Source organism: Chelonia mydas, chromosome 19, assembly GCF_015237465.2.
Source record: "Chelonia mydas isolate rCheMyd1 chromosome 19, rCheMyd1.pri.v2, whole genome shotgun sequence".
NCBI lineage: Eukaryota > Metazoa > Chordata > Testudines > Cheloniidae > Chelonia > Chelonia mydas.
This window is the reverse complement of record NC_051259.2, coordinates 7,310,509-7,323,957: the sequence shown is the minus strand read 5'-3', so window position 1 is coordinate 7,323,957 and position 13,449 is coordinate 7,310,509. Positions and strand designations below refer to the sequence as shown.

At 51.0% G+C, this 13,449-nt stretch overlaps 1 protein-coding gene across 28 annotated transcripts in view; it reads right to left on the bottom strand.

The window, feature by feature from the left end:
* Positions 1–13,449, bottom strand: part of MACF1 (microtubule actin crosslinking factor 1) — a 252,980-nt gene that overhangs the window by 160,891 nt on the left and 78,640 nt on the right. For all 28 annotated transcript variants that reach the window (XM_037881677.1, XM_043531974.1, XM_043531971.1 and 25 more), the window contains exons 2-3: positions 6,439–6,500; positions 3,167–3,256 (exon numbers count right to left, since the gene is read on the bottom strand). In XM_037881677.1, coding sequence (XP_037737605.1) covers positions 3,167–3,256; positions 6,439–6,500 — 152 coding nt within the window. The remainder of the gene's footprint in view (positions 1–3,166; positions 3,257–6,438; positions 6,501–13,449) is intronic.

The window sequence follows — 13,449 nt, the reverse complement described above, 5'->3', positions numbered from 1 at the left end:
ACCCTGAGAGGTTGGAGGGTCACAGAGCTCAAGCTCCAGCCCGAACCCAGAAGCCTACACAGCAATGAAACAGCCCCGAGTCAGCTGGCCTGTACAGGCCAGCCACAGGTTTTTCTTTGCTGTCTAGACGTACCCTGTGTGCCCTATGCAAAGCTTGGTTACATCTGGACTATCTGATGGCACTCCAGTGTCAGTCTGTATTACATTGCTCCCAGGAGGGAGTCAACCTACTGCATCACCATCCTCCTCCTCCTCCTGCTCTTCACTGCTCGTGCGACGCCAGGAGGGCGCTTTTGCCAGGCGGAGGGTCTTCTGGCCTGAAGCGTCCTTTTGCTAACAAACGTGGCACAGACAACACCAGTGGGATAGTCACAGAAAAACAGAAAGGAACTAAAAATGCAGCATATGGGAAAAGAAAAAGAAACACATTTCTCACCAGCCTCCCTCCCCTGAAAAGGAACATGAAGACTCGCTGGTTATCCTGGATCCTGCCTGCGTCTCCCCTGGGGACCCTACTGGGGCTTGATTCAGACACGAGAGGTAGACACAATGGCAAGAGCTAAAGTAGATTTTGAAAGAGCCGGGAACTCAGAGACAACATGTTTTAGGTCAAATACTCGTTTCTGGGCTCAGCTGAGGAGTAACTGGATGAAATTCTATGGCCTGTATTATACAGGTCAGATTAGATGGTCATGTGTAATGGTCCCTTCTGGCCTTAAAGCCTATGAGACAGCGCCATCAACATTTAGGGCAGAATAGTCTAAGATTTCCTCCTGTCTTAGCTGCAGCAAACGATACTGCAGTATCTATAACAGTCCAACCACTTCTGCCTACCTCCATGTGATTTTCAGTATAGGGTGCCTAAGCAGAGAGATTTCCCTAGGATAAAATTCAATCCGAAAATCAAAAATGTTGTGGCGAGGGACATGATAGGCCTGTGAAGCATCTAAATCCAACACCCACAGAGTGTAGTTTGGCATTTCAGGAGGGCAGCTGAGTAACTTCACACATCATCTCACAGATCCTATTTTAGGGGTTACGAAAATAATTCCCTCTGAGCTGCATTACTGCACCAAAAAAGTATCTTCCAAGAGCTAATTAGGCTTGTTGGTCTAAAAAAGGGGCAAGTGATTCTACTCTCCCCAGATGCAAGGGAAGATGTTTGCATCCTGGAGGAGGTATTGTTTCATGGTCTCTGTGTATATAATGTCTTCTGCAGTTTCCACAGTATGCATCCGATGAAGTGAGCTGTAGCTCACGAAAGCTCATGCTCAAATAAATTGGTTAGTCTCTAAGGTGCCACAAGCACTCCTTTTCTTTTTATCTACCTCTACAGATCCAGCTTGTAGAGTGGTTGCAAAGCACATGACAGGAAAGCCTAACATGCTACTGAAGAAAATAGATGGAAAAACATGGACACCAGAAACCTACAAACTTTGGTGTCTAAATTGAGAATGAACACAAGCAGGAAAATCCAAACTGGCAGCTAAATGGCTCAAGGCAAGTTTATCTGCAGCTGCACTGATGCACCTAACCCCACTGATTTTCAACATTTAGGCAATTCTTGTAAGATTCTGAAAAGACCTATCTTTGGACGTGCCTGGAGCTGCACCCAGCTTTCATGCTAGAATGGTCATGTGGACACCTCTGAAAAAGCATGGCTCACACAGATCTCATCTGCTGAATTAAGGGACTGTCTTTAAACACCGTTCCAGCTAAAAAACATCTAGTATGGCCCTCTCCTGTGCCTACAACCCGCGGGAACGAGTCTCTGAGCCCAGGTCAAGTGTCTTGAGCTCACTGCGCTCCTGCTGCAGGGCTAGAAACAGCAGTGTAGAGGTTTGGGCCAGGGCTGGCACCGGGGCTCTGAAACCCGGCGAGGAGGTAGGGTGTCAGAGCTCAGGCTCCAGCCCGAGTGGCAATGTCTATTCTGCTATTTTTAGCGAGAGCCCGAGTCAGTTGCTCCAAAAATGTGTTCTGTCAAGGCACAGAATAACCACGTAAATCAGTTTTGCCCCATCCACACTAGCTGGACAAACCATGTTAAAAACAGTTTCAGCTTGAACCACCATCATCTTTCGTTATTTAAATACACAGAGATGCAATGCAGCAGTATTTAAGCACCGTTTCTGAATATGTTTGGCAGTCCCAAGGAGGTTGGAGAAGCTGGTCAGATTGTCTCAGTTCCCCTCTTCAACTTATAGGGCAGGTCGACACAGCAAAAACAACAACAAGTGAATCTCCACACCCAGGTCAACTGACTCGGGCTCTCGCTACAGGGCTAAAAATAGCAGAACAGACACTCCCTCGAGAGCTGGAGCACGAGCGCCGAGACCCTACCTCCTTGCTAGATTTCAGAGCCCAGGCGCCAGCCCCCAGCCCGAACACCTACACTGCTGTCTCTAGCCCTACAGCACAAGCCCAGTGAGCTCCAGTCACTTGACCTGGGCTCAGAGACTCCCCAGTGCAGGTTTGGGGTTTTTCTTTTTTTTCCGCTGTGTCGATGTATCCACAGACAGAAAGGCTCATATTCATCCCTGCTTGTGCACCACTGAAGTCAATGGCCTTAATGCCAGGAATGATTTGGACATGACGAGTAAAGTTTTCAAAAGCACCTATGCGGCGTAGGCACCTAAGCCTCACAGAAACTCAGTGAGATTTAGGCTGTTAAGCACCTAGGTCATTTCTGAAAATGGGACTCAGGTTCCTAAGCCATTTAGGCCCTTTTGAAAATGTTAACCAATGCCTGTAAAAGAGACAAACAAATATTTAGAGTGGTCTATTGTGAAAATCAGCAGGCAGCGCTGGAGGAGGGGAAGCTAAGCTAAGCTCCGAGGGGAAAGTGACGCTAAACCTGCCCTTTTGTCTTCACCCAGCATATTGAGTAGATAGTCCCAAATGCATATGAGCCTCACAAAGAGAGTGAATACACCTGTATCCTAGGCACCTTTAACCTAATCACATAGTTAGGTGTTATCCAGGAAACCAGCATGATGAAGATGTAAAAAAATAAATTTAACACAAAACCAACAAAGGCCTTGATGTGACAAGGAACGCTGATCAGCCTAGCACAGCAGAAGGCAGCGAGGAGGAGAAGGCAGTACGTGGATCCAGTCTCTGGTGGTGAAAGCCACAGCAGCGTGGCTAAGCAAACTTGGAAACTCACCAGTTTCACTCCTGACAGAACCTCCAGCAGAGAGATCAGGTTATGCCCATCTCGCAGGTCTTCATACAGGTCATTGATGTGCTTGCGCACCTGCGGGGCAGAGAAGGAGGGTGCATTTTCAGGGATTTCATTCATTTAAAATGGTTATTCCAATATTCTCTCTATGGGAATCGGGCTCCAATTGCCAAAGGACCCCAGCAGAGGCAGTTACCGATTTCAGGCACAGAACAGATCACTATAAAGCCAGCCTTACTCCATGCAATTCTAAAAGGTTCCCATGCAGCCACTTTACTGGAAAGCAAGGGGATGAGAGCAAATGGCAGCTGTGTACAGGATTGGGCCTTGTGTAATGGCAGCTTTCACATCAACAGCAGGAGTATCCTGTTAAAAAGACAGCAAAAGGAGCCAATTTTTCCTGTTTCTTCCAAGATAAGCCACTCGTCACAAAACTCACTGGCAACCCGGTCAGACCAAATCTTTACCTTTGCCACACACGGACTGAGACTCTGGGCTCAACTCCCAGCCCTGCCACTTATTTTCTTCATGACTTTGGGCTAGTTACTTAGCCTCTTGGTGCTTCAGTTTCCCATCTATAAAACGGGGCTCATGAACCTTCCCTTCCCCCTCCCTTTGTCTTATCTGTTTACAATGTAAACTCTGAGGCAGGGATTTACACCACCACTTAGCACAAGGGGACCCCAAATCTCAGTTGAGTCCCCATGTGCTACTGTCATTCTAATAGCAATAATAAATAATGCAGTGATTTTCTCACACAATTTTTTAAAACATTACCACACCAGCTTATATTATCCTCCAGGAATGTCACATGGCGTTTGCCTTCTGTTAAGGGCAGTCAGGTGTTTTTCCCTTTCTTTGCCGCGGGAGGGGATGTGTGAATAGGGTGATTGTCCCTCTCTAATTAATGTATAAGGCATTGGCTACATGTCAGTAGAGACTTGACTCCCACGCTGCCTTCTTTACCCATAAAGTTTTTTCTGGGGGAGGGAGGCGTGCAGCTTAAAGATTAGTGCACAGACCTGCAGTTTCCCTGGCCTCACCGCAGTCCACAGCAGGCTGAAAAGTACAATGGCAACACCTTTAAAGTCCAAGCCAAAAACTTTCAGTTGATGGAAAACATTAATTAAAAAATACCTGGCAGTTAACCAAGACGACTGCAAAACACTGCATTAACCCTGCTTAGCTACTCAAGATACAAACCTCCCATTGCATAGAACACGTAAGAGACCAGCCCCACTGCACAGAATATAACAGATGGACACCCCTGGATTCAAACCCAGCAATCTTTCATGGCAGAACTGGCTGTGTTAAGCCATCTAGATCCTGGTCCTGATCCAGTTCACATGAATGTAAGTGTGTAGAGGTGTGTATCCCATCAGTGATGGACAAACAGGCAGAGCTGCCAGGAGTCTTCTGGAAGGCCACAGGCTCTGAACAGGTAATTTGATGCACAGTGAAGGCAGAGATCCCAGAAAGCAACTGAAGGTTTGCGTGTGGGCTCCAGGAACTTTAACCTGGAGTTCTGAGTGACTATTGCATCCATGGTGAATGGTAAATCAGGGGGCTCCGGTGACTTGGCACCAGTGGGTGGGAAAAGGTACCGGATTTTCCCCAGAAAGGATCTTCCAAGCCTCTTGAAAGTTAAAAACAAAAATCATCAATTATGTGGCTGGCTCAGAATAAAATCGGACACAACAATGTTTAGTACAAACAGCTGGAGTTACTGACTTGGCCTGCCAATAGCTCTGATCTCAGCCGCAAGCCCCGTGCCCTGTGTACTGCTGCAGAGGTGCGCAGCTGGAAAACGGACAGAACTAAGGAAACAGGCTCTTCACTCTTTTTGGCGACAAACGTCTTTCTTTTAAAGGACAGAGACTAGTCACTGCTCTGTTCAGATTCGTACCAGACACCGTCCAACGGGCAGGATCCCAGTAAGTTTACAAAGCCATCGCTAACCAGTCAGGCAGCCTGCCCGGATACAGAACCCCTGAGCCCTTTCCCACCTCACTCATTTACACACACAGCCCACTGCTACTCCCTGGTTACCAAACCACCACTTAGAAACCAGCCTCCGCTTTTGCTGGTGCAACAAGCAGCGGGGTCCGAGAAACAGCAGTACGGCCCAAGGACTGAAAAGATCCAGGAGTTGAGCACATCAACTTAGATCCTCAACTTTCACAGAGGGGTGACAGCGTCCCTGCCTCTGAAATCCTTCACTGTGTTGTGGGATCTCAGGCTCCCCAGCTCCTCCTGTGTCACCTCTCATTGGCATCTGATGGGGGTCTACAGAATTCTAATAGTACCCCTGCCACAGCAAACTCCAGCCAGGAGCCCAGCTGCCTCTAGAGAGCAGAACAATGGTGTAAGGCAGGAAAGGAGAGACAGACACTGAGGAGGGAAAGAGAGGGGAATGGTGGAAAGAGATCTGATGGGTAGAGACTTTGTCCAAAAGGCAGCTTTCTGTCACTTTTCTGCTAAGAAACAGAGACAGAGAAAGAGACTCTGCTCTGGATAAAAGCAGAGATCTGCCCGGCCTCCCAGCATTAACAATGACACGATGTATTCCGCTGGTTTCCCTCTTTCACAGCGTTTTGCCCTCACAGAAGGATCTGACTGGCAGCACCAGCTTGCACTGGGCAGCAGCCACCAAAGAACTTCTTGTTCAAGCAAGACAGACGTCGAGCAAGGTGCTCAGGAGGGCTCCGGGCCCAAACACAGAAGAGCCGGTGTCTATGCTCCGGGAAGGAGCGGCCCCTCCCCTGAGAGGGAGAAAGTGCCTCCTTCTGGGAAGGGCAGGGTGACAGTGGAACGACACAATACAGCTCTATGAATAAAGGGGAACAAGCGAGCTTGGGAGGGGAAGGGGGAACAGTCCCTCTCATCCCACCATGCATGGTAACTCCCAAAACACGCCCTCACCAAAGGATTTCAGGGAGATGTGGGGTACAGTTCTCTTTCAGGATGTCATTGCCAAGGTTTTTACATGCCCTTTTCTGGAGCAAACGGTTTTTCAATTCAGAGGTTAATGACATGGTAGGTGAACGTTTGCTCAGTGCTTTAGGACAGTCCCAAGAGGTCGCCATAACATCCAATTCTGCCCCTGGGGATCAGATCAAGCAAACGTTCCAGTGCCTCTCAACCCCGTCAGAACTCCTCTCCAAGGCCCAAGCAATGCCAGCTAGCGCCCGTCCAGAACAGGCAAGGCCAGACCAGAGCAAGTTAGGAAATTGTGCGAAGTAAAGCGTGACTCTCACCTTCATCAGGTGCTTATTGACCCACTTGGTGAAAGTTTTCTTCTGGACTCGGTCCCGTTCATCTGTTAAGAGAACACACAGATGGGTCTCAGTTAGCGTTGTTCAGGTGAAATCTCACCAACTGGCCACACACCCCTTCCCCCTTCAGCCCAACTCTCCCACCTCTGGATCCCACCACGCCCTGCTAACAGCCTCCTTCCATGTTCTGCTGGGACTGCTCCAGGAACCCGCAGGACAGGGGTGCAAGTAAGCAGGTACAGTCAGGTACGTCGTACCATTAAGGTATTTATTACCGGGACGCCGTACTGGAAAGACTCATGGTCAGACCTACAGGGCTCTCCAGGGAACCACAGCAGCGAAAGGAGCAGAACGTAAGGCCGCCGCTCCCAGAAGCCAGCACCTTACGTTCCTCCTCTGGCACGGCTGTACCGGTACCGTCACCCAGCCCCGTCCTCTAGCGCGGCTGTACCACCCCTAGCCCAGCCCCCAGCCCTGTCCTCTGGCGCAGCTGTACCACCCCCAGCCCAGCCCCCAGCCCTGTCCTCTGGCGCGGCTGTACCGGTACCGCCACCCAGGCCCCAGCCCTGTCCTCTGGCGCGGCTGTACCGGTACCGCCACCCAGCCCCCAGCCCTGTCCTCTGGCGCGGCTGTACCGGTACCGCCACCCAGCCCCCAGCCCTGTCCTCTGGCGCGGCTGTACCGGTACCGCCACCCAGCCCAGCCCTGTCCTCTGGCGCAGCTGTACCACCCCCAGCCCAGCCCCCAGCCCTGTCCTCTGGCGTGGCTGTACCGGTACCGCCACCCAGCCTAGCCCTGTCCTCTGGCGCGGCTGTACCGGTACCGCCACCCAGCCCAGCCCTGTCCTCTGGCGCGGCTGTACCGGTACCGCCACCCGGGCCCCAGCCCTGTCCTCTGGCGCGGCTGTACCGGTACCGCCACCCGGGCCCCAGCCCTGTCCTCTGGCGCGGCTGTACCGGTACTGCCACCCGGCCCTGTCCTCTGGCGCGGCTGTACCGGTACCACCACCCAGCCCAGCCCTGTCCTCTGGCGCGGCTGTACCGGTACCGCCACCCGGGCCCCAGCCCTGTCCTCTGGCGCGGCTGTACCGGTACCACCACCCAGCCCAGCCCTGTCCTCTGGCGCGGCTGTACCGGTACCGCCACCCAGCCCAGCCCTGTCCTCTGGCGCGGCTGTACCGGTACCGCCACCCAGCCCAGCCCTGTCCTCTGGCGCGGCTGTACCGGTACCGCCACCCGGGCCCCAGCCCTGTCCTCTGGTGCGGCTGCACCGCCCCCAGCCCTGTCCTCTGGCGCGGCTGCACCACCCCCAGCCCTGTCCTCTGGCGCGGCTGCACCACCCCCAGCCCAGCCCTCAGCTCTGTCCTCTGGCGCGGCTGTACAGACCCCAGACAGGAGACACCACTACGTGGAAGGGCTGGGGGCAATACAGCCGCGCCGGAGGAGCTGCTGGCATGGGGCCACTTGGCGGCACCACATTCTGCTCCTTTTGCCGCTGCGGTTCCTGGGGGAGCCCTGGGGTTCAGAAATCAGTGTCCAGAGCAGCAGGACAGAACACACGCACACACACACACACCCCCGGTAATGTGGGATGGGGAGAGCGCGGGGGCCTCAGGCCGGGGGCAGGGAGAAGTCACATGGAAGGGTCACATGGGGAGGTCACTTGCCCCCCTTTGTGTCCCTCCCATGCGTCACCTATGTGTACCGGTAAGAATTAAAATCTCCTTGCACCACTGCCACCGGAAATCGGAGACCTTGGGAGCACATCTACCCCACATCAGAATGGAGGCTACTGCGTCCCGGGTTAGCCACGGACAGCGCAGCACGGAAGTGTAAGTGTGCCTACAGAGACACACGAAATGAATCGACAAAGTCACGTTCCCTCTGTCCCACACGTCAACGCCAGTTCTCTCCTCCTCCCAGCTCTGCTTACAACAGTACAGCCACACGGAGAAAAATGCTCCTAAAACACTCACCCTGGTGAAATTAAATGTCCAGGTCATTTTAAAAGTTTCAGACGGGCAAAAACAAGTTTGATTTGAACAGGTGATGTCCAATGGGAATAACCACTAAGTACGTCTCCTTCCCCAGAGACAGGGCCTCTTACCAGCACAGTGCGAGTATAAGGCTCTTCCAAAAGGACCCATAAAGAATTTCTAGCCCCTAACTGGGAAATTCCTTTAAGGAACCCACCTACAGTACCTGCTCGGTCACTTACACTGAGGTTCCCTAAGCAAACATGACAGTAGAAGAGGATGAGAAGCTATAGGAATAAGACTCTCCCTTAATAATCCAACAGATTGTCACTAGCTACAGCCACATGACAATGGAGAAACACACGGGCTGCACCAGAGGAAGAGGAGAACCTGTCATGGCCCAGGCCTGTGGAATGACGTACCAGCACAGCACGGAGAAACCAGTAGGAGACTGTGAGACTACCAGACCCAGAAATCTCATTGTCCTTCGTGCAACATGCTGCACCCACGAGGCATCCCCACCCCTCACCCCCCACATTAGTGAGGGGATGCTGGGGTTCATTAGGAAAGGAAGAGAGGCTTCTTCCAATACTGAGTCACTGGACCCCCTTGTCAGTAGAGGTACACCCTCTCCCCAAATCTCCAGAGAGGGTGAGTTTTCATGGGCCTGTGTTATGCAGGACATCAGACTACATAATCACTGTGTGTGGTCCCTTCTGGCTTTAGGATCTGAACCTATGTTCAAAAGACACAGAGATCTGTTCAAAGGCCCTGCTTGGGTCTGCCAATATATGCAATTAGCAGCTTATTCTTTCATTGTATTTTTGGTTCATTGGCTTTTAAAGATTGAATGCTTATTTCAGTCGCTGAGCTCAGCCGGGGACACCCTGGCTGGGTCCCTGAGAGCTTTAATGTCCCAACAGTTTAGCAGCAGCAACTGGCTCATCCCCACACACACCCAACGGTTCACTTCTCAATGCAGTTCCTTGTAGCCGGACATCCGACGGGTCCGTCCCACCAAAAGGGCCACAGCACTAATGAGATCTGAGACCTTAAAGACTTCTGTAAAGAAACCTCTGACAGGTTTCCTGGTTTTGAGGCCCAGGTGCTCAACGGGGGAACTAAATGCTCTTCCCACGAAGGAAATTGGGGCTAGATCAAACTTCAAATGGAAACATGGGAGGGAGAGGTCTGGCAGGGTTTGTTCTGCCAGTTCTCAGTTAAAAGATACCTTAAACGAAGGGGAGAACAATCAAGGAGATAGACGCCGGCACAAGCATAAGAACTGGCCAGCAGGACCCACCCTTTACTACTTCAGGTAGGAGAAGAATAAACAGACATTGGACGTTATTTGGAAAACTCTTGTGAGCGGTCTCAGGCAATCACACTGACAAGAGAATGAGATCTACCAGGTATATATTTCTTTCTGAGCCCCCCGGCCCCCCGCAACATGCTATAAAAACTCCACAGCCCACCTGTGCCACGACTGTTTTTCTGCATATAAAAGCCAGGGCTGGCATTAGGTGGTAGCAAGCAGGGCAACTGACCCAGGGCGCTACACCACAGGGGGCCCCGCCAAGCTAAATTGCTCAGGCTTTGACTTCAGCCTTGGGTGGCCGGGGATTCAGTTCTGAATGGCGGGGCTTTCGCTTTCTGCCCTGGGCCCCAGTAAATCTAATGTTGGCCTGCTTGGCAGCCCCCCTAAAACCTGCTCGTGGCCCCCCAGGGGGCCCTGGACCCCTGGTTGAGAACTACAGCTCTAGACAAAACACTCTCCTCCCTTCCCTTCCCCTCTCTTTATCACACCTGTAAAGAAGAAAGGGATCAGGGTAAATCCCCTCAGCAGCTCTGCCAGCTCCTGACTCAAATGGGATTTTCGGGTTTTACCAGTTTAATCTGGAGAGAAAACTGGCGCCTCCGTACTGGACCAGGGCAGGCAGCACCTAGAGGGTGCTTCCTTCACAGTCTCTGCAGTATGCAACATTCGTAAGTGGTGGCTTCCCTGTGTTCGGCTTTACTGAAACACCACGAACAAGCAGCAATAATGATTCGTAGCATTTTTCATCAGTAGAGCTCCAAGAGCTTTAACAAAGGTCAGTAGTATTAGCCCCATTCTACAAATGGGGAAACTGGGGCACAGAGAAGTGAAGTGATTTGCCCAAGGTCACCCAGCAGGCCAGTGGCAGAGCTAGGAACAGAACTGAGGTCTTTCAGGTTCCCCAGGCCAGTGCTCTCTCCACTAGGCCACACTGCCTCTCCTACAATGCTTGGCATTGCACCAAGCAAATCTCTGGCAGACAATTAGATTCCTGGGTGGTTGAATGTTATCTACTGATAAGGGTTATAAATGTTTCAGGCAATCAGAACTAAGCCTGATCATGGAATAATATAAACAAAGATTACCCTCTCCCATGGCCCTGACCAGGTCTCTTCCAAACCCCAATCCCTTCTCTGGCTTCCACTGGGTTCCAGCATCAGCTACAAGCTATTCACTTTCACAGCTGTGCACAAATCCACCCCTGCCTGCACCTCCATTCTCAACTTCACCTACACCTCTTTGCAAATGCTCCCTTTGTCTCCTTCACCCCAGCCCTTCTTTCCCAATGCCCCTAATGCTTACAAGATCCTCCCAGTTAAGGTTCTCCAAGCATTCCCCAAGTCCTCTTCCAAAAACTCCTGAAAACCTCCCTGTACACCTTGAAGCATCCCAGCTACAAAGACCAAACCCCACTCTGCCTTCTGCTCAAGAGCATCCTCTATAAATGGGACGGGTGTTGTTTTCCAGCACCCTTCTCTTTGCAGGTATTTACACTGCGCGCATCACCATGATATGTGAGAGTCTCAGATGTGTCCTGAACATCTCCAGCACTCTCAACTTTTCTGGACTCACTGCAGACAGAAACATCCATCCATCCCCCACACCCACACTCCCTGGACATTTCACGATTGCTAACTCTAGTATATTTCCCAAGACTTGGTCCTGCCTTGTTTTTAAATTCCCAAGCGATAGGACTTCCACCACTTTCCTTAGGCACTATTAATATTTCTGTTACAACAGCACCTGGAGGCCCCGGTCCTGGTTGCCGTCCCATTGGGACGGGCATTGGACAATCTAACCTAATGACAGAGATGAATCACTGAGTTGCTGAGGCACATTTATCTGCTGGCCAGCCCAAATCCCACCGAAGCTGCTCACTAGTGATAAGATGGGCCGAGTGGCATTGCACTGCACTAGTGACGTTTACATGTCTCAGGCACCTCTCCCCCTGAAGGTGCTACACAAACTCCACACATACAGCGGCAGCTGAAAGGCACATGGTATATTGCAGGGGGGGGGGGGGGGGAAGGAATTTAAATTTTGGGCAATACAAAAGCAAATCCCTACTCTTACGAAAAGTGCCAGAGGACCATTAGCACAAATAACCCCAGGTTTTTAAGGTCCTGATTATTTGCTATCTTAAACCTACGGTTGCCAACCCTCCAGGATCGTCCTGGAATCTCCAGGAATTATAGATTATGTCATGTGATTAAACCTCCAGGAATACATCCAATCAAAATTGGCAACCCTAATTCCAGAGAATAAATCTGGTGAAAGGCCCGTTCTCAGAAGATCCACATTGCCCGTTCTACCACTGAATTGGGAGTGGGAGACTATTGTCATCACTTTCTGATCCAGCCGAGCTCAGACCACTGTCAAACACCCAGTCTGAACCAATCTACCCACATAACAACGCACACTGAGTTTATATCCTCTGTAAACAGCAAAATGGACAGTGCATCCGTGACAGAGTGCGTGCATATACGTGGGTCTGCACAAGTGTGTGAACAGTGCAAGTTTCAGCCCTCCCCCCCCGCCCCCCCCAGTGTTCACATTCAGTGACCCCATGGTGCACATGACCCTTGGCCTCCCTGCTGGCAATGGGGGATGGGGGAAGGGAAGAAGGCTCGTAGACCTCTACAGTTCACTTTGACTTGTGTTCATCCTCACTACTCTCAGTAACTGCTCCAGGCCAGTTCCCTGCACTGGTTTCATCCAGCAGTAAGTGGCCCCCTCCTTAATGGGTCCCTGTATTGATTTCTGAGCATCCACATATTCCAGTGTGACAGGTTTCAGAGTGGCAGCCGTGTTAGTCTGTATCAGCAAAAAGGAGGAGTCCTTGTGGCACCTTAGAGACAAACAAATTTATTTGGGCATAAGCTGTTACTGAGTCAGTGAAGGAGGAGGAGGAGGGGCAGTCAGTTACTGTAGCTCTCTGGGGAGAGATCTGACTGATACGCAGGAAGCCAGTTCTCAACGCAAGGAAGAGACAAAACACCAGTTTAAGAAGGGGGCAAACTATTTCTTAAAGACAGAAAGAAAAAGCAAGCAAGGAAGCATCTCCCTCCCTTTAAATTCCTCCAGACGATAGCAGACAATTTGTGACCCGCCTGATTTGCATCTTGACCGGACAGTACCCTATAGCACTCTATACTATTTAGTCTCTTCCGTGGTCACAGCACCTGACACAGCCACAGAGCTAAGGCCCTGAGATTTTGGAGGCAGCCCCACAAGCCTGAGAAACCTCATCCCATCCCACCCCTCCAAAAAAAAAAAAAAAAAAAAAAAAAAGGCTGGAAGGTCTGTAAGCACCATCTTCATCTTTTAATCTCCTTTCCCTTCCTACACTCCAACCAGCTGCACAGTCTGCTCTTGTGCCAGAGACTATCTATATACTCCCAGGACATCCCCATTCCTTTTAAACCTGGTCAGTATCATTCCATCTCCTATGGAATACCTCCTGCCTTCTTTATGACGTATTTTTTCTGGGGGCTGCCGTGAGAAAATTCAACGGCACTGCAATGTCACTGCAGCCGGGTCCGAGATAGAGTCCTCCAGGTTTTTTACCCCTCTGAACTATTCCTCCCCCTTGTAGCACAGCCAGGAAATCAGGAGTTGAAAACAGCCAACAGCCTGTTAAAAATACAGCCCTGCCCTTGCCATGTGAGATTATTGCTTAAGCATGGCTTCCTGGTAAAGC